This window comes from Solea senegalensis, linkage group LG8, assembly GCF_019176455.1.
Source record: "Solea senegalensis isolate Sse05_10M linkage group LG8, IFAPA_SoseM_1, whole genome shotgun sequence".
In the NCBI taxonomy this organism is placed as follows: Eukaryota; Metazoa; Chordata; class Actinopteri; order Pleuronectiformes; family Soleidae; genus Solea; species Solea senegalensis.
This window is the reverse complement of record NC_058028.1, coordinates 25,415,216-25,437,044: the sequence shown is the minus strand read 5'-3', so window position 1 is coordinate 25,437,044 and position 21,829 is coordinate 25,415,216. Positions and strand designations below refer to the sequence as shown.

Genomic DNA, 21,829 nt, shown 5'->3' with positions numbered 1-21,829 from the left:
GCTCCACATCCTCCCCATGATCCTTCCACCAGAGAAGCAACATCCTCTGGCTGCAGAGAGGGAAGCTGGCCTCACACACGCTCTCCGCCCTGCAACAGGTAACACAAAACCGACCAGCACTGCTGTCCATGTTTCTATCTGTCTGTCAGGTAAGAGCTTCTTATTGAAAGACGAGCCGCTATTTCTTTAAATGCATATGACAGCAAATGCCTCAGGGCTGTTTTTTTGCTGTTTTCGCCCCCAGGTTTCTCTCCGGCATGTTCTTCTGAGCACATTCCACTTGCTTAAGCCAAGGATTCAGATCTGAGGGAAGAGGTCTAATATCATTTCTTCAACGGACAAAGTGGGGAAGGACCAGAGAGACAATGATGGAACTCACGATCCAGCTCATCCCGACAGGGGAAATCATCCTTTCTCCGGGGAAAAATGGAGAACACTACTGCCACAACTGCAAGGTCAGTGAACACACCGTGGTCAGATGTGACCCACGTCCCTTTCATTTGAACTGTGATAGAGACACATGTAGATATTTACACTGCATTAGTGGTTGGTAGATAAGTTTCATTTTAGCCCTGAGCAGTTCTCCAACAATCTTTATTCTGACTTCATTATTCGTGGACAAAGGGAGTGGCCTCTGTGGACTTGTACTTGTGCACGATATTCCTTCCATTAATGAATAAAAAACATGAAACTAAACCATTGTTGCAGAAAAATATACCACGTCGAGACCAATTTCTTTCAAAGATCAAAGTACAAATATAAATGTTAATGAAATATGCACGATGAATTGAATTCCCTTGTCGACACAGACAATCTATTTTCATCGCATAAAAAATGAGTTGGACATAATCGGTGTTTCCATGTCAGCAACACATCTGCAGCTGAATGTGGAAACTCTGCCTCCTGCTGGTGAACGAGAGAATCACAGCATTGCAAAGCAGTTGAAACATCATGGAGCTTATTTGGAGCACACTCCATCTGAATCATGCCACATTTAATCATCAAAATGTATGAAATTATCTTATGAAATAATAGTTTTTTGAATTGTGTTTTTTTTTTACCACTCAACATAAGAATCAGCTAATTCATTCTATCCCAGCTTAATGCCCAGGTTTATACAGTGTGTGTGTGTCACTTTGGAAGCTGCTCACTCTCTGAACCAAAGTCCAGAGAGAATATCAGCGATTTTACATCACAGCAAACCGGAGTATTTTGTCAGTACCTGATATAACCGCACTTTAAAAACCTCGCACTGTCCCTTTAATACAACCCTGACTCAAACAAGGCGTTTTGTATCGTGATCTTGAATCTTAATATCGCAGGTTAACCTTCATGCTGAACTTCACACTGAATCAATGGAGTCATTCGACAGTTAATAACTTTTTTAAAGGTCCAGTGAGTAAGATTGTTGTCAAATAAACGTATTATCACATGTTTACTTACATATAGTTGTTTTTTAATGACACAGAATGGGCCTTTTATATTTCTTATATCAGCTCTTCCTTGGACGCCAGTTTGGACCACAGTGGACACACTAAACATCTTATTGAAGCCAGCATAAGTCCTTATGGGGCCCATATGGTCTTATATTCAGGATGATGGGTCCCAAGTGGGTTTGCCCTGTGTTTCCATGGTACTGAGTGGATACTAAGGGGACATGGGCTTGAAGTGGGCAAATTATTCAGGTCCCGTATGGTTTGATTAGGCAAACACCGGTGGGGCCACCATAGAAACCACAAACGAACCCACCTGGGACCCATATTATCAGCCCACTGAAGGCTGTAGGCTTGTTTAGACCACAACCCAAATCAGATTTTTAAGATAGGAAAAGTGTCTTCTGTATGCAACAACAACAACAACAACAGCAACAATGACGTAGATCCAGAGGGATGAATATTTAATTTAATTTAACAATGAAAGATTTAAAAAATGTTCTGGGGTGTGGCCTGTGACTATAGATAAACCACGTGGAAGACTAGAATAGACAATGTCAATATGGACACATGCAGATCTGATCTGATCTGCTCACTGGCTACATATAATGTGAACAGTTGGTCAGGGGGATCAGATTCTGATCTGATTTGGGCTGCGGGTGGTTGAAGGGTGAGTTGAGGAATCTGCCCCAATACATGTTGACTAAGTTTTACTCGCTGTAACTTTAACTGTGGAAATGGTGTTGCCCTGTCACTAAGTGTCTTCTTAATGTGTGTAGGACAGTGTAGGACTTAAAGGACAGTCATACAGACAGCTGACGTCCTATAAACCATACATCTAAGGAATGAAAGGAATCTCTAACCCGAGGAACGAGGTACCATTTGGTACAGTTTAGTGTCCTGACACCTGATTAGGAGATATACATTGAGAGGAATGTGATGATGGAGGAGGTGTGGAATGTACCGGAGCGTGGAAGGGAGGAAGCGACAAAGACATTCCACTACACCGCTCCACTTTTCCCCCGCCTGCCCACATTCCTCCAAGGTCAAAAATGACCCCGCTTGTTCAGGATATGTGTAAAATATTATAGATATACTTATATAGTAAGAGACCCTTTTAATTAACAAGCAGATTAACATAATTCACCCCAATCCAGCGTCTTATCCTGTTTTAATATCTGAACCTGAAATACTTTATGGAGGTTTTTTTTTATGAACACTGTGTTTAATGGAAGTTTAACTGGAATCTTAAATATGACCCAACATTTTACAGGTCAGATAATCCCTAACAATTCTGCAGCTCTCTTCTAACCATGTGTCCTGAAGTTTAGATAATAAATAACTTCATGAGGGTCCGAGCACTGACTGGTACGAATCCTTTTAACCATCTTTTCCTCTTTTGTTTGGACACATTCTTTGAAACTTGATGTGCACACTAGCGCCTGCTTTAACTGCAAGGTTTTAGGGCAATCCCATAAATTTGCATGAATTATATATAAAAAACAGGTTCTCTGTTCCTAATGCTATATCATTAACGTGTGTTAAATGTAGATAACTTAAGATATATCTACATATTTAAATAGTATTGTTTAGTTTGATGTTGGATTTGCTCATTTAGTGCATATTTGCGCATCTGTTCCAATTAAAGTTCCAATTATTACGAGGCCACTTTTGTCACTTCACTGTTACAATAGCCTAACGGGTTTGGTGTAAATAACACAATTATAATTAATGCAATTTCTAGTGTTAAATTTGTAACAATAATATGGGGTGTCACAATTTTCAATCTTTTTCTCCTCTCTTTTAGCGCAGATGTCTGCCATTTTTAGACCGGTCTAGTTTAGTCTAGTCATCGCTTTCATGTCACGATAACTCATTTAAAAGTCCCAGTTCAATTGTTTATATCATGATATCACGAGTGATATAAAGTCCATCATTTGCTTTCAGTGTACCGCATTAAGGCGAGAGAGGGCGGGACTAAAAGCAGGGGGTGGACCTTGAAGTTGATCTTGGTCTTTGCCTCCATTTCTGATACGTTTTGCAACGTCGTGTCATGCCATTGTTTTTGAAGTTGAGTTCAAACGGTGCAAATGTCATGAATTTACAGGGTTAGTGTGGACTGCAGTGAAATTCAACTTTTTTCTTTTTGCATATTTGCACTGATGTTCTGGATTGTCTGTATCACATTATTCACAGAAACGTTGGAAGCATGTGTGTGTGTCTTTGTGAGGACATTCTGGGAGAGTGAGGACATTCTGGGAGAGTGAGGACATTCTGGGAGAGTGAGGACATTTTGACTTGGGTTAGGGTTCAGGGTTATTGTCAGGCATTTAGTTGTGATGGTGTGGGAAGAGTGGGAAGGATACAGAGTTGGAAGTGGACGTTGGGTGGGGTGGTGGTCAGTGTTATGACCCTTCCAGCCCAGTATGACATTTTTCTTGTCAACAGGATACAAGCTTATCATAATGAATGTTTTGTTTGTCCTGGACTCAGCTGTGAGCTGCTGCCTCCTCTTGCAGGGCAGTGGATGGGTTGAAAGCTAAATGTGACAAAGTGCAATGGAAACAGTTAGAAATCCATGAGTGATGCGTCCCTGCAGACGATGTGACTGTGCACTAACACACACTGTCTCTTCTTTCATTTGCTGTCAATGCTGCTTCCAGTGTTCCAGTGTTTGGTTAACAGCAGTGGCTGAAAACACGTGTTAATGCACGTTTTCTTCACTGGAATGTTTTTGAAAATTCGGTTAAAATGTGTGAATCATTTGAAAGAAAACTTACCTCATGACAGGTTTAGTGATAGACTACTGTGTGCGCGCCCCCTGCTGGCACCGCACACATGGTACAGTCGAGCTTGGACATTGACAGTCAGTTGACCCGGTGCTTGAGGTCATCTTTTTGCAATAATGACCAGTGCTTAGTACACATACATGTTTATGCAGTTGTTGTGCATGTTCTCCCCGTGTGTGTGTGTGTGTGTTTCAGTGTCATGTTAGGCCAACAATGTCAGAGGTGCGATGGGAACAAAGTGTGCTTGTACAAAGTTAATATTGACTGCGATGTGTGTTTGAGACATTTAACAAAAACTCATGCACCATTAGAGAGACTTTACTCACTCTCCCATACCAAAGTACTGAAACTGTGTTTGTAGGTGTCTCCAACACCAATCACAAAGTAACATTTAATAACATTTGAATTTACTGATGGAGGCAACAGTTTTTGAACAATGTCATGTAAAATTGATTTTCTCTCTGGACTTTGGTGCGGTGAGTGAGTGGTTTTAAAAAAAAAACGACACAAACTTCAGTTTTATTTAGATATTGTAATGGAGATTCTCTTTTTTTAAGAGAATCAGTTCCTCCTTCATGTTCCTGTGCGTCGATGCTGGTTCTCAGCAAAGATGGTGCGTGTAGTGTTTGTGCGGTCGTCCCTCACACACACCTCACGCTCCCCATTCAACCACCCTCAAGTGTTAAAAACACTATACATTTAATGAATGTATGTCAGTTTTCTGTCATTGTGAATGTGGTCATACACGTGGCATTAGGGCAGCATTATACATGTATGATACAGTTTTATATTTCCAAAGGTGTTTATTTATGTGACGTGTTTACAGTCATCTGCCTCAGAGTCTGCAGTGTCAGTGTAACGCTGCAGTGGCACCAGGTTTGACAGCAGAGGGTACGAGAACTCTTTGTAACCACTGTCACTGCTGGTGCCGTAAACAACCTGCTGCTGAATGACAACACTGTGTGGTGGAGTCACATCAAATCTGGCTGTTCTTGAAAGTCAATCATTTCATCGTTAAGTGCTTGTGTTTCTTCGTCTGGAGGTTTAACTCTACAGATTTACAGATTTTTATCAAAAATATTTTTATCAAATATTTGAGTAGAGTTTGGTATATTTTCATATTTTCTCCCACAGCTGGTGAAATGAAATTTCATTTTTTCACATTTTTTTCATTTTACATTTTACACTTCCCTATCCCTTGACACTTTCTAGCAAAACATTTATTCATTACTTTGAAATAGTCATTGAATTAGCTTACTGGTTAGATATAGATATTTCTTTAAATCTGTGTTCACTTTATGTACAGTTCTTATTTTTACACTTATTTTATGCATATATGTTATTTTAGTCTCTTTGTAATATTTATATTTTTCTTATGTATATTTATACTTTTTTTTACAAAAGCATCTCTTTTTTACTTTTTACTTTATGCTGGTGTTTTTGAGTGGACAGCAAAGTAAGAATTTCATTGTACAGGGAAACGTGTTTCTTTACTGTGCATATGACAATAAACACTTTGAATTGAATACATCAGATCCACATTACATGTACAAAGGTGTTGATATAGTCTTCAAATATGAAGGGGGAGGACAATTTAACACATGAGACAAAAGTACACAAAAAGCATTTAAAAAAGGCACATGGATTAAATCATGTGTATTAGTAAAAAAGAATAAATATGATGTAGTATGTTTTTCTAACGTTACTAGTTGTTGCAACAGCATTTAAAAAAAACTACAAAGTTTGCTCGGCCAAAAAGAACGTTAATCTCGCGATAAAAAAAATGGGTTTGCGTTACCGCTTTTAATAACGCGCTTAACTGACAGCACTAATATTTACAGATATTGTTCTAAACCGTTTTCTTTCTTCTTCTTTTTTTTAAAAAAAAACATTTATAAACATTTAAAAAAATCATAAATATACTTCATTATAAAAAATGTATTGAATACATTTGAATGGGTACAGTATGTCAATTATCAAAAAGAAGTGAGCAGCACAGACTCCGCACAGACTCCGTCAGTCACTGGACTGAAATACAGCGACATTTCCCTGGTAGTTGTTGGAGATTAACCCACGTTTTTAGGATTGTTAAGTAGTTTTAACTGATCTACAGTTTGGGTTAATGGAAGGTAATGGAAAAACAACTATTCATCAGGTGCCAAATTAAAATGATTTCACCAAAATCTCACACACTGGACCTTTAAAAGAGTGATTATTAAAGGACTGCACATGTTTTTTTATTCTTCTACATGAACAGTTATCCCTTTCAGTCAGTGTTGTAATGTCATGAAGTACAAATACTTTGTCACTGCACATAAGTACACAATTCACATATCTGTACTTGATTTATAGCAACTTTTACTCCACTACATCTCCTCTGTAATGTGTAAAGCACATTCATACATTACTATATTTTAATACCCTTATACATGCTGTCAGCAAGTGCATTGCCCAGGGACACATGGACTAGCGGAGCTGGGAATCAAACTCACAACCTTGCAGTTGAAAGACAACATGCCACCACTGAGCTGCCGTTGCTCCATTCTTACTCCTCACCTCTTGAATACTTTTACTTCTAAAACGTATCTACATTATATATATCAGAAAATAACAGGAAGTACAGCAAATGTCATAGACTTGGAGGAAACAGCAAGTCCCACTGGAACCGTGCTCTGACTCCGGTGGGTGTGTGACACTGTGACAGTGGCGGTGTGGACCACTAGGGGGGGGTGAAGAGCTCTGCTGCGGCCACAGGAGCAGGAGTGGCTGCTGCTGCTGCTGCTGCCGATGCTGCTGCTCACTGAGCCCGCGGTGGTGGCAACTGAAGCCCTGCTGCAGCTGTGGGAGTGGTGGGAGGGTCCGGAGAGGAGAAACCACGCAGTCTCACACACACACCAGACACTGACTGACTGACTGAACTCACTCTGAACCAAACGATTAGAAGCAGTGAAAGAAGAAGAAGAAGAAGAAGAAGAAGAAGGAACGCCACTGCGTGTTAGACCCCGGCTGTTTTAAGGTAGGTTTGTTTGTTTTCCACACCTGGCCCACTAAAGTCTGCTTTAACCTTCGCTTTAGCCGCAGTTAGTTTCTCGTGTGTGACTTGTGCGTGAGTGAGTGAGTGAGTGAGACAAGCGGCTGCGGATCTTGATGAGTGACATATGTTGAATTTCCATTAAAAAACCCTCCAATGTGCAGACGTTTGGCAACGAAAGGTCGCTGAAACATCCAGTTAATGACGACAACACACCAGCGACAGTCATTCATAAGTTCTGTAGGCTCAGCCTTTATCATTTTGTGTGACTCTGACAATTCTAAACGCTTTAAAGTCAACTTTATTTCATAGCTAACTCTCCCACAGTGTAGACTTGCTGTGTGGTAACTTGTGAACACGTTTACCGCAACATTTTAATATTGTCTTGCATTGTGTGTGTGATGCGTTTATGCCGATTTCCGAGTCGATGTAAACTATGTTTTCTGAATGAGTTTGTTTGCTGTTTAACTTCAAAGACACGAGCGGAGAGACAGAAATCATATTTTCGGGCATATTTTTGAATGAGGTTTGGTTCATCCTCATCAGCGCCTGTGAGTTCACGCCGTGCATTGTGGTTAACTTTTAACTACGTACTCTGACTGATTTGCCAAGTCACCTACTACTCCAAATCCCTCGGGTTGGGATTAGTCCTTTTAGACCAGATAGACATGGATTAAGTTTAAAAACTGCTCTAAAATTGCTGCTGCTTCTAAGTGCAATATTATACTGTGGTACAATGAGGGCACAAGATAGTTATTTTACCAAAGTATGACCTTTGTCTAAAGTACGTATGAAAAGCTGAATCTGAGACTACAATTCACTTTAAAGTAATGATACACTTATACAAATATACTTAAGGGATGTGTATTCAGTTTCTGCCAATAAAACCTGGTAAATGCAACATGCTGGACCTTTAAAAGAGCGGGCAGCTGGCTGGACTTGAGCTGTGAAAATCTCTGTGTAGTATACAAATGCTTTGTCAACAAGCCAGTCCACCTGTTTGTGTGTGTGTGTGTGTGTGTGTGGTTTGTACATTAGGGTAAACACAAGGGAAGCACCTGGCACAGACTGTGCCGTCTGCTCATGCCAACACATCAGAACACAGTGAGACACGTTTGTGACCCGTTTCCTCAAGGTCACCTGAAGGGTCACTCTGCTGTAAACATGATGTAAAGTTGTCTACGTGTATGTGACGGTTCAATTTAAGGACGCTAAATGTAGAGTAGTTAGCGTCCATATTGCGTCTAAACAAAGTATTGGGAAACATCTAATTGGGATTTTTCTTTAGTGATTTAGTGCAATTTTATTCATGATATGATTATTTTTAAGTGAAGGTTGAGTTTAGTATTCACAGTGAAATAGATTTAAGATGTGATGGAACATTAACACGGGACACATTGTAACGTGAAAGGATGAGAACTTAAAGACATTAATTGATTATACATAAAACAGCCAAAAGTACTGCAATTAAACCACGCCCTTTGCAATGTGCTAATTGCATAGTTTGAAATTGCCATTCTGATTTGAATAGAATGAATTGTTCATCACCATGGTGACTATTCTGACGAGTATCCGGCTTGACACAGAAACACACGTCAGTGTCCTGTTGTCAATACATTTTTCCAAAGCAGTTGTGTTGATGTGTTGGTGCTGTGTGAACTGAACTCCCTGATGATCATTCATTTAGCTGCTGTTTCCATCGAGCTGATGTTTAACAGATTTCCCCCCCCTCAGCTTCAGGCTGGTGTTAACGTGGACCCACTGTGATTTTATGATGTATTTTTTTCTTCTGGGATTAGAATGAGCTCTAGATGTTTGCTGCCTCCTTTTGGAGAACATTAGTGTTTAAATAATCAACGATAGTGTCTCTTTTTTCCCCCACGCTTTCATTTTTTTTATTTAAGAGATTCTACAATTTTACAGATTTAGAGCAAAGATGATTTATCACTCAAATCAGTTGGCTGACTATTAATCTGTCTTTGCCTCATCGTTATGGTAGATAGACAGTAGATTCCTTTATGGCAGATCCCTATCTATACAGCATCATAGTTCAAGTATCCACATGCTGGAGTAGTGAAGTACTGAATTAATGGGAAATATAGGGCTGCGCCTAGTGATTATTATGCTAGTCTGATCTGTTTATTATTTCTTAGATTAGTCCAGACAAAGTCATCCATATGCCTTTGCTTAACATACAATATAAAGAACACAACAGAAACAAACATTTGAGTATTAATGCCAATATTCAACTTGTTGTGATGGGTTATTTTCACTTAAATGCAAGTGTTTTGCCTCCTCTCATGTCTTCATGGTGCCATCTGTTGATTATTTCCTTGATTAATTATTTGGTCTATAAAATCTTGAATCAGATTATGTTCTGAAATGTATTATTTTGTCCATAAAGCAAAACAATTCATTGTTAATGATTTCTTTGTCATATGGTGCAACTGGCAAATAAACACATTTAAGAAGGAGAAATACCAGAGAGCTTGTTTTAATAACTAAAAATAAAGCACTCCAACCGGTTAGTTGATCATTAGTTGACTTTGCAGTACTAGTGCATTATTCATACACTTGTCATCAGTACAGAATGCAGACATGGTAGACACTGCAGTTACATTTGGTTTTTATGTCACGTCAACAGCAATTAAGCATAAACTCATTTTTATAATCTTGTCGATAATGTGGATTAAGTGAATTGGAAGTAACCGGAGCACCACTAGAACCTACTCGCGGAGCTCTAGCTGTCCTTGGCCCTCACAATGGGCACCACAGCACTTTATTTTGTAGGATACAGGAAGTGTTGTTGACGGGGTGAAGGTTTCGTCTCTCAGTTACATGTACAAGACGGATCCGGGGAGGGATCAGTAAGGATACACCTGACAGCCGGGCTGTTGGAGCCAGACTTCCACCATCGTCACCTCGACAACAGGAAAGACGGTCAGACTCTCCTCACACTCTCAGTGGGAGATTGATTGTCCACTTTCAGCACCTTTTTAGTGTGCACCTGTCAAATGTCACGCTGGAGGAAGTTTACACCACATACAAGTGAAAGAAGTGGGCTAAACATTGGCAGGTTTGTGGGTGGGAAGTCTACGAGGACTCATGACCTTGTTACTGCCTCGTTCACTGGGCCACCTGGCACCTGCATTCACTTTTTTAAAGTTTTTAACTTTAAAAGAAAGGGAAATTTTTATTAACATAGTAGTAATGTTGGTCGTGGGTATTTCCCTACTGTCAAACTACTCATTTATGATGCTATTTCTATCACACTTCAAGTTTTTGCAAGTCTTTGGACCGCCCACTCTCCTGCACCAAAGTCCATATAGACAATTAGTGTTTTTAGTTTGTTGGGACACAAGAGCTGCTGGTCTACTGCTGCCTTGTTTGTTAAGTTTGTGTGATTTAGGTATATCTGAACAAAGTATTACGAATACTGAAGTGACCAACTCTGTGCCATGATCTCAAATTAATAGTGCTGTCAAACAATTTGAATATTTTATAGCGATTGATCGCATTAATGTCATAGTTAACTCGCAATTAATCGCACATTTTTATCTATTCTAAATGTCCCTTGATTTCTTTTTGTCCCATTATTTTTTCTCATTTTAATGCTTTTATCGACACAGAAAAGTGGATCTGCTTGCTTTGTGCAAATGTTTGTTTATTGTCACCGGCATATTTTGAATTATTCCTCTTATTGTGAGAGCCGCACAATAGTAAGAGAGGCTGTGTATCAGCCTGCAGTGTGTGAATAAAGTGCCGTTCTTCAGTCCCGTGGTTTAATGTGTTGTTGCTGTAATGAGCTAATCCGAGCTAAAGGAGCTAGCGGTCTTTGGAGGTCTCCTAACTACGGTCCGGGGGTCTGCCATCTTGGTTGTTAACGCTGCAAACATCAATAGTGCGTCGAGAAATGACCCAGGCTGCGTTGGATACGGGGATCCTGTTTGGAGACGGCGCACAGCGCGGAACGTTAGCTTACTACTCTCTTGTTTTCTTGTAGTTTTTCTAACGTTACTAGTTGTTGCAACAGCATGTGAAAAAAACTACAAAGTTTGGCCAAAAAGAACGTTAATTTTGCGATAAAAAATTTGACACCGATAAAATGGGTTAGCTTTAACGCCGTTAAGAACGCGTTTAACTGACGGCACTAAAAATAAATGATTTTCTCTTAGGCCTTTGGTGGGGATGAGTGAGTCATTTACAAAGAGACATGGACTTCAGTTTCCGGTCGAAAAAGGCTGACTAATGTTTAAATAAAGTATTGAACATTTTCTTAAGATATTGTGGACTTCATCCAGCAATGCTTTTATTAGCTGAGCCTTTTGTTAAGTGGGTGTGAGTTGGCTCAAGTGTCAGTGCCTCAGACAGTAGAACCTGAACTCTCCTCGGACATGTTGCTCTCATCACTATAAACACTGATATTTCACTAGACTAAGCCAGAAATAGGACTGATAAGGTCCCAGTGCGACGGCGGTTTATTGTGGTTTTGTGGCCTCTGTGCTCATTTATGAAGACATGGAAAAGTTTGACTGACATATGAATTAGATGTAAGGATAAGGCTGGTGATAATGGATGTTCACATGGGTCCAATTTCGCAATAATTATGAAGTAGTTGCAGAACAAGTGTGGTTGAATTAGTAGTTTCAGTCTTTTTTTAAAGACTGCTCGTACATAAAAGATGCTGCATTTGTATCCACGCTTTATTCCTTGAACTGCATTAGAGCCATAGTATTGTATTTGAAAGTATAAGTCGTAATATTTATATATTTAAGAAAAATGTCTAGAGCCTGTAATCTGAGAAGTGTGAGGTAAAAACTAAAGAAAGACGCAGAGATCGGGTTAAGTGATATCCAAATGGATGCTTTAATGTTGTTGTTGAGTGTGCTGACTATTGCTGATACTGGAAATGTGTCTTGGTCTTCGCACGGGAAAAGATCATCGATTCTCGGCTTTTCCAGGCAGACAGGAGGAGGTTTCTACCATTTGAACATGGCAGAGATAAACTTGTTTAGATTAAATCAGTGTACTCACCTTTTTGTTTTTCACCTCTTTAAAGCTCAGATACACTTTCCCAATCACTTAGTTAGGGTGAATTATAGGTGTATTCAACACCATGGGTGTAAAATGCACACTTGACATAAAGCTGCAGAGGACAAAGGTGAATTTATGCCATAAAAATAATCAATTTTCAGATAGGTGTCGGCGCTGAGCGGTGTTTCAAAGGTAGTATCGTGCATCCTTACGCCCAAGTTTTAAAACGCTGAGATTTGAAAGTTTCTATTAATCAGTTGATCGTCATCTTGATCATGCAGTTAGTTGTTTTCACAAAATATTGATAATCATTCGTACCAAATCACCAACACATTTTGTTCTTCAGTGTCTTGTTTTGTCCACAAACCACATTTATTAAGTTATCAATTAGTTTTATTATTGTTTATTAAAGATAAATGTACATTATCTTGAAGTTGTAAGCTTTACTGTACGAGCTGCAGTTTTTAAATGGAGCTGTTTATAAAAACACTTTATTATGGAAAAAATGGGACCTAGACTGGAGAGAGTGAGAGAGAGCCAGTCAGAATAGATGTTTGATGTATGCCAATGACCCGCACTGTGTGTGTGTGTGTGTGTGTGTGTGTGTGTGTGCAGACACATTTTCATGTGCCTGTTTGGTTTAAGTTGGCTGTTGTGGGCAGCTGCTTTTGCTTTTCCGTACGATTCTTGTTTCCCACATCCCAAAGCTAGCTCAGCAGTAGAGGCAGCCCCGCCCTGCTGGAAATAAATGTCGTTCCAGTCCTGACTGCCGTGGGAGTGGAAACCACCCTGGAAATGAGTCAAGCCTCCACACCAGCATCACTGCCATTTTTGTGCATGCTGTGTGGCTGCAGCAGATGGGAAGTCCTGCAATGACTCAATTATAGATGTAATGTGATGTTTAAAGGGCTCATTCAGGTCTTTTTGAAGTGTGGTCGTATGAGGTACTGACACAAAGCGCTGCAGTGGGAAACAGCTGGAGACATGGATGCTTGGTGTCAAGCGTGGCAGCCAGTGGGGACGTGAGAATCTAAAAAAATGATTTTAGCCACGTAACAAAAAGGCTCACCTAAGAAAATGTATATTAGATGGATTCAAACACTGAAATCACAAATGAACACGTTTCTCAATGACAACGATAATGCAACTCACATGCTGTAAAGATAATGATAGACTTACGCAGGCATAGATTTTGCTTGTTTTTCTTTGTGTTCCTGTTGGCGTCCGTTATTACAGTACGTGTTTAGTCAGTGGAGTAGCGGAACTCAAACATGCAGGATAATTGAAGCGCCATGGTGCAATAATCTGCTAATAATCTGCTTGTATCTGAGGCGCTGACTCCAAGAAAAATCTTTTTTGTACACATCCAAGTCTGAGAGGACGCAGCTGGTGTCACTTGACACTAGCATGGATCTTCTCAGTCATATTAACCTGTGGCAGTGCTGCTGACTAGCTCACTTCCTAATCTTCGTCCACTCTGCGCTGTGCCGCACACACCCTCACATGTACCTTTACTCAGATTAACCAGATTATCAAGATAATTTGTAATCCTGTTTCACCTACTGTACACCTCCAGTGTATAGTACCAGGTCACACCCTTGTGTGTGTGTGTGTGTGTGTGTGTGTGTGTGTGTGTGTGTGTGTGCGCTTTGGGTCACTTTGAGAGAGATTCTGTTGAACATCTTAGTTTTTGTAAATTTCACTGGGATGTTAGAGCGCCCCTCCTCCCCAGTGTTCCCTAAAATTTGATTTATGTTCTGCAAGAATTTGGTCTCATGCTACTTACAAAAATAATCCATGTCCAATAATAGTGGTTTATTTGAATATACACAGTATTTTGCCTCCCACACATGGAGAATGGAGGTGGTTAGAGGATTTGACGCCTCTCTTCTTTTGCTTCAGTTGTGTAACTTCCTAACACATAATTCAGCATTTGTTTTGGTAAGAGCTGTTTTTTTTTAATTTATGATCGATGAATTTATGATAAAAATCAAAAATTAGCTTTGTTCATAGTGACCAAACGGTCTGTGTTCTCCCTCACCACCATGTCAGTATGTCAGGCCTACCTGGGATTTAAAGTCTCAGTTTAGACACGCCCACCCTCTCTGTTTCTCAGTGTTTGCTGAAACAAGAGTGTGCACAGTGTGTGGCAATCTGTGTGCGTTTCTGCTGCACCGATGATGACGCCGCTCGTACTCGAGCAGACACTTGACAGAATAAAAATGAAAACAACCCCTGCACAGTCAGTAAAGATACAGGTGCTGCTCTGTCGCTGGAACAACAGTAAAAGCATCATTAATACCTTTAGATGACATTAGAAAAATAACCCTTTTTGTTTGAAAGATTTGAACTGGACATTTAAATAACATTAGTCCACCAGAGCTGGCACAAGCCTTTATAGGGCCCTAAGCACGATTTAATCTGGGGTGCCCCACCTTGGAGTCACCTGTGCTTGACTATTATTGATACAAAAGCACTACATATTGCATTAATCATAGACGTGTTATTTACACCAAACCAGTGTCACTCTTGTTTGTTTAACCTTAAAGTACCTTACCTTAAAGTTAGTAAAATCACAAAAGTGGCCTAGTATTAATTTGCACTTTCGTATTGAAAGTGAAGCACTTAAACCGTGTTTCTACCGAGTCGAACAGTTTGGTATTGTAAATAATTAACCCAACCGTGGGTGACAGAAAACCTCTCCCTTAAATAACGTATTATAAACCAAATAACTTAAGATAAGTGACCGCTGCTTTTAGAAATGGACAACCATAGGCACATTGGATGATACCAGCTGTCAGTCACTCATATGTGCCGTACTGTCTTGTGTTTTCCTCTGAATGGGGACACAAAATCACCAACATGTGTTGTCTAGAAAATAAGAAGGCAGATGTGAATGTTCAGCATAGCGAGGCAACAAGCTTTATTTTGAGTTTACACATTTACAAGGTTAACAGAAGTCACAAATCTCTCACTGCAGCGAACACAGCACACCAGGCTGTGCATACATGGGTTATTGACTTTTTTCATATGGCCGATGGTGCAGGTAAATATAATATATATATGTGTATCAATATATATATATATATATATATATATATATAATAAATGTTTTAGATCACCTGTTAAAGATCAGTGCTGTATTAATGCAGCCATGTATGAAGGCTTCCTCTCTCACTCCCACAAACTTTGGTTAACCTTTAACCGAGTCTTTCCATGGAGCTTTGATAATACCTGCACAGGACAGGCAGGCGTGGCCTTGGACCCAGACTGACAGAGAGAAAGAGGGATTGGGATTAGAGTTAGAGTTGAGCGCAATGCAGAGACATGGAAAAAAAAAACAGTGCACAAATAACTTGGTTTGATGTTGTGAAATCACATGAGGTGTGAAAACATTGTAGATACTGACACAAAGAAAGAAAGAAAGAAGTATTTCTTTCTTTCTTCCTATTTTTCTTTCTTTGTGTCAGTATCTACAATGTTTTCACCTCCAGAGCTGGAAGGAATGCAAACACAGCTGATAAATGAGATTAGAACATGGAGTGGGTAGAAATAAAGCCTTCACTGAAGTTAATGTCTGATGCTGATTCCTAAACAATATTCATTCACTCCTCATCCTTCATTTTGCGGCACAGATTATAGTTGACACAGACAATAAAGGGTGAGAAGGACAGACAGATGAAATCCTCACCGGCGCTCACTCTCACTTGTCGTGCATGTTCCTATGTTTCATTACTTTCGTTGCTCTTCTGTCTCTCAGGTCAGGAGGTTAATATTCACCAGTTGACTTATCTCCACCATGGCTGCAGGTCCTGCTATGGCAGTAAAAGTCTAACATTATGAGGCTTCTTCAGGTTATGAAAGTCTTATCTTAAGGTCAAAAAACACATTTGATACAGTGAAGGAGTCATAAATGAAATATCAAAGGTTTGGGTTTTACTGTCTTGTGGTGAAAGTATTGTTTGCTTTTGTTTTACGTGTGTAAACATTATATTATATTATATTATATTATATTATATTATATAAATATATATATATATATATATATTATACTCGACCATTGTACTGTACCAACCTCTGATGACTTGAAAAAGCTGCTTTAAAGACAAATACATATTTTACCATATTTTTTTAGGGAACACTGTTATCAATTGAGACCAGGAATTCGTGTCAAATAAAATCAATTGCAACAGATGAATGGTTGAACTTTAATGACTCTGTTTGCCTTGTTCAGCTATGATGGATATTGTTTATTCTGCAGGTGATGAAACACTAACAGTTGTTGCACTGACTTCCACTGAGTGTGGCTTTCCTTCTTTTGAGAGCAACATTTGTGGGGCTAATTTCCCCCAGTGCATATTGCCAGGCTTTGTCCGTAAGAAAACATTTTTGCATTGTGCACAATTAATCCTGGGAAAGGTTTGGATCTACTGGTGGAGTTCTGCATTGTTTGGGGATGGAAGGAAGCATTTATCTGCTGTGTTTGGAGGAGTTTTTTAAATTAGACAGCCGAGTCGCTGTGGTGTGATTGTAATCAGCGTCCCAGAGGAGACGGCCGCTGAATGAAAGTGCACCTCTTTATCAGACAGTATATCTCCATTTGTCAGCTGGACTTTGAATACATTTTAAATTTACATGGTGAACGTTATGTGTCAAACTCCCAGTCTTTGTTGTGACCGAATGAAGGTATTTTTGTTCTCAACACAGCTGTGAGCGGCATGTACGTCCTTTACAAGCACACACAATCAAAGCTTACTATTTAAAATCCCTAAATGTGTCTGTGTGTGTGTGTGCGTGTCAAGGAATCTTTTGCTGGACCAGCTGTTCGCTCATATCTATTCCCAGTGGGATTAAATAGTCGTGGATGTGGCACAGAGGACGCCCTGTCAGTAGACTCGAGACTGTGTTTACAGTTTACAGTCAATAAAAAATGGAAACAATATCATTTATTCATAAATAGTTATTAACACTGAACACACTTAATACCAGGTAATTACCTGATGACATGGCAGTAAGTACAGCCCTCAACATCATGGGGATGGATGGGAGGGTGGTGTGTGTGTGCGCCGTGTGTGTGTGTGTGTGTTTCGTTAAGAATATCTAGTTTTGTGCTTTTAAGGGATAGTTTTGATATTCTGAAATGTGGTTGTGTGAGGTACAGACACATAGTCTGTGATAAGTGTGCCCTTACCCTGCAAGAGAAGCAGCTTTACAAACAGACCTGTGTGCCAGTGTTTGTTAATTTATCTCACTGTTAGATAGACAACCTTTTCTGCCTGGAAACTGAAGTTTAAGCCTTTAGGCAAAGGCTCAACTAATGAAATGTATGCCAAATTAAGTCTACGATATCTTAATAATATGTTTGCCACATTATCTCACAGCCTTTTCTGACTGAAAATACAGTAGTTTGTGTCACTTAGAGAAAATCAACAATTTAACATCACGGCACACATGGTACACATGATCCACTGCTGCCTCCATCAGTAAGTCTAAATGTCTTATTTTGTGAATTCAGCGTTCGATATCCTTTGTTTGGATTTACCTGAGTGACACAAACTTACCAAATGAGGCAGCAGCACACCAGCAGCTCCAGTGTACACCAAGCTAAACAGGATGATTTTCTCTATGGACTTTGGTCCAGTGCTTTACAGACTTTAGTTTGGAACCTAATTTCTAATAGTGAGCTAAACAGCAACTGTACATCATGTTTTTACTTGTTCCAGCTGACGGCCATGTTTTCAGTCAGCTCTGTGTCTCAAGCTAGTTCCCAGCACAGGTGTGCTGCAGGGTCTTAAGAGCTGTGTGTGTGTGTGTGTGTGTGTGTGTTCACTTTGTATATCTTGACAGCCCAACCCTTGCTAATAAATCTCAAGAGAAGATTCCAGAGATGTTGTAACTAAGTGTGTGTTTGTGTGCCTGTGTGAGACCAAACTGCTGAGCTCTGGGCTTGTGTTGGGAGAGGGTCTGTGTTGTGTTACTTTGTCCAGAGGTTCCTCTCAGGGTTCAAGCAGTTCACATGTTAATTCCCACCTATGTTAGGTGTTAATGCCTGAAAACACCATATGATGCATCAGCCAAAATACATACATGACTCAGCTGTATGTAAAGTGCATGAGTGAGCACACCCTCTTTGTGCGTGAAGAACATAGCAGCTGAATATTGTCCTCTGATACTTACTCTATATTATAGTGTCATTTTATCTCTTTTACTCTTTATTTTTTGTAATTTTATTTTATTTTATTTTATTTTATTTTTATTCTATTCTCGTCTCTTCACTGAGCTGTTGTGAATGTGTGTTTCCCCCCTGGGGGAGGAATAAAGTCATTCAATCTTCAATCTTCAACACCAAAGCTAGAAATGCAGTGGAAAATGATGGAAGAGTAAAAGATTTATTTATTTATGGCTCCTATTGGTATTGGTTTTGTTTTTTCCCCCGTGGCTCAACTGTTACTAATGTCTAATAATCAAAGAGGAAGTGCTTGGTGTAAACAGGAAATTCACTGTTTTGAAGTTTAGCTGGATAAGTGGTGTCTATGGGCCTGATTTTCTCACAGTCACTCACTTCCACACATCACAACACGGTGCAGGTGGAGAGTGGGCAGTTGGTGGCTAAGAAAAAGAATAATGGCGCTGTTATTTTCCTAAATCCGTGTCCGACACTGAGGCTCTGGTCTCCGGGTTTCTGTTGTATACAACGGACACCGGGTTTCAGCTATCAGCTGTTTCAGCTGTCAGCTAGGCGGCCAACCAGTGAGCTAGCGAGCTCACCTGTTGTGTTCAAAATGTCGCTATAATATCGCATATCGCCATTCGAACAAAAAATATAGATGTAGTTTTGGTCCATATCGGCCCGGCCCTAATCAAGACAAGAAAAGTCATGTGTAAATAAAAAAAAATATTGGTATCATTGCTGCACCCATTTCTAAAGATCGGTATCCGCATCAGCCATGCAAACATTTTGGCCAACCTCAAGGGTTTTTCACTCTTAAAGGTGACATCGAGTGCTTGTATCACACACATATGTTAGTTATGGAGGTCTACTTACGTATATTAACTTGTTTTCATGATTAAAAACCTCCTAATCGCTGCCGATCAAAATATCTCCTCACTGACGCTCTCGTCAGCCGCGCTGTTTCAGACCAAAACCACACCCCCAGAACGTGGACTGTGTTGTGATGGTGGAGTGGCTCAGGGGGTTAAGACCCTACCTTGTGTACCAAAGACATCATGGTCGCAAGTTCGATTCCACCCCTGGCTAATTGTACTTGATTCCATTGTAAGTCGCTTTGGATAAAAGCGTCTGCTAAATGACATGTAATGTAATGTAAATGTGATAGGCCAGCCAACGAGAGCTTTCCTACTGTCCTGTGATTGACCAGGTACCTGGAAGTGACGTAATAGATAGGCCAGCTCTCAGATACACAGCTCCCCCTCTGGCACGGTGGATGCTCTGCATCTCAGCAGCTACAACCAGAGTAGTTCTTCTTCTTCTGCGGTTGAATGTACGCAACCGGATGTGCCCGGACTAGTGCCCGCACCAGGAGGCGCTACGGTGGTGAGGATTTCTGATGACGACATCAAATTAAGGAAGTGCCGATCCGCTTCGCAGAGCCCAGAAAAACAGTAAAACCCTATTTTCTCAGCAGTGGCTGAACTGTTTGTTTTGAAACTTTAGGGTTTCATAAACGAGGTAATGACGCAGATACACACACACAAACGCAGCGTTAATTGGAGCTTCCGGTCTATGTGGCCTTTAAAATGTCAGTTGGCGCTTCCAAAACTTCCCAGTGTTTTAACCTAGACGCAACACTCTTCTCCATACAAGGCCGGCCACAGATAAATGAAGAGCAATAGACTCTGTCCGTAAGGGTGGAGAAGATAAAAGGGCAGATGTGGAAGACGCAGAGCAAGAAAATGTGAGGCAAAGTTTGAAAATGCATAGAAGGAAAAGTGAATTGTAGGTAAATGTAAAAATAGGCAGAGAGATAAGTGAGAGACGAGAGCAGCAGAAGAAAAGATATGGAGTGTAGTTAGACAGAGGTGGGAATGTGGGTTGTTGAGTTCCTTCCATCAACATGTCACCACCTGCCCTGTTGACTGTGGGAGAGTGGAGTATGTGTGTGTCTGTTTGTGAGGACCAGACATGAACACATGAAAACAACAAGACATTTCCCTTCTTTAACTCCAGACTTGTGCCCATCGATTATGTTCCAGGTGTCGTTCACAAAAAAGCAAAAAGCAAATTGCTCTCAATCGTTCTTGGCTTGGAGAAAGACTTCACAGCATCATGATGTTAAAAGCTGGTGACAGGAGGCCTGTTTATCAGGAGTTGGTGGGTGGAGTCTGCGGTTGTGCCTGTGAGGGCCATTAAAAGACATCATGGATGTTTTGACGGCTCACTGTCGAGTGGAATTCCTCCCCGAGCCTGTCAGTGGTGGGAGGGAAAGAGAAGAGGGAGGGCTGGCAGGATGCATCTGATCACAGGAACATGTATAATGGAGAATTTCAGCCATTTGTGTTCAAAAATGTCTAAAGTCGTGTCTGTATGTATGTGTGACCTCATGCACCATGTTCTGTTTTAAAGCTTCTGTGATGGGGGAAATGCTTTTATTATTGTGTTAGTCTGACTAAAACCAGACTTATAACTGATACTGATGTACTGTAAATACAGTACATCAGTAGTGAAATTAACATTTTATTTTGCATGCTCTTGTCACAGCAGATGCAGATAAAACACTTCTCGATTGTGCAAAATAAAAGCTAATTCAGCCTAGTGTTTTAGTCTTTCGTCATATCGGGGGATCATGGCGTGTCTGCTGATATCTGATAATACCATGTCAAGCCAATATCGTCTGAAAGTGATAATGTGCCGACAATATCGTGCTTTCCCACATGCAAACACATGCAAACATAATGTGGTTGGGAGTTGAATTTCTGTTGCATTTAGACGTTCAACTGGACCTAAAACTGGTCTAGATGCTCATGTTCCACAGTTCCCCGCCCCCAATATTTGACCTAGAAATAAAAGTAGAAGCTGGTACACAGAAGAAAACAACAGTGAGAAAAGTATGCAGAAGTCCAGTTATTCATATCCTGTTGATGGATTATAGAACGACTGAATGGTCAGCATCTTAACTTGTTTTGGTCTGTGACAAAGTGGCTGATATCTGATATCGCCACCTAGTGTGGTGAAGTCACACACACTTAATTCTATAAATCAACTCCAGCTAGTTCTTCTGTACTGACAGTAGTCGATCTGCAGCCATAGACTCCACTGTGCACCGACACCAGTGCCTTCACTGTCACACTGAAATGCACCGAGCGCGACAGTGTTGATGTTTTTGAATGAACATGCAGCCAAGTCCAAACTGCTCTGCTTCAACCGCTTTCTCAGTTCAGCTGAGGATTTAGTCTTTATGGAGGACACCAGACTCTTTAGGAAATGCCTGCATGACCAAAGTGTAGCCACAGTGGAAAAGTGGGTGTGTGTGTATATGTGTGCGTGTGTGTGTGTGTGTGTGAGAGGGAGATATTCTCCATAT

General features: G+C 40.3%; 1 protein-coding gene across 2 annotated transcripts in view; it reads left to right on the top strand.

Moving 5' to 3' along the window:
• The first annotated feature begins 64 nt into the window (after nt 1–64).
• The window catches only part of LOC122773166 (unconventional myosin-Ic-like), a 71,132-nt gene continuing 49,367 nt past the window's right edge, over nt 65–21,829 (top strand). Inside the window, exons 1-2 of one of the 2 annotated variants that reach the window (XM_044031609.1) lie at nt 65–149; nt 245–455. In XM_044031609.1, coding sequence (XP_043887544.1) covers nt 366–455 — 90 coding nt within the window. In that variant the 5' untranslated portion in view covers nt 65–149; nt 245–365. Of the gene's footprint in view, nt 150–244; nt 456–7,056; nt 7,239–21,829 lie in introns of those variants that run through there. The other variant, XM_044031610.1, reaches the window with a different exon arrangement.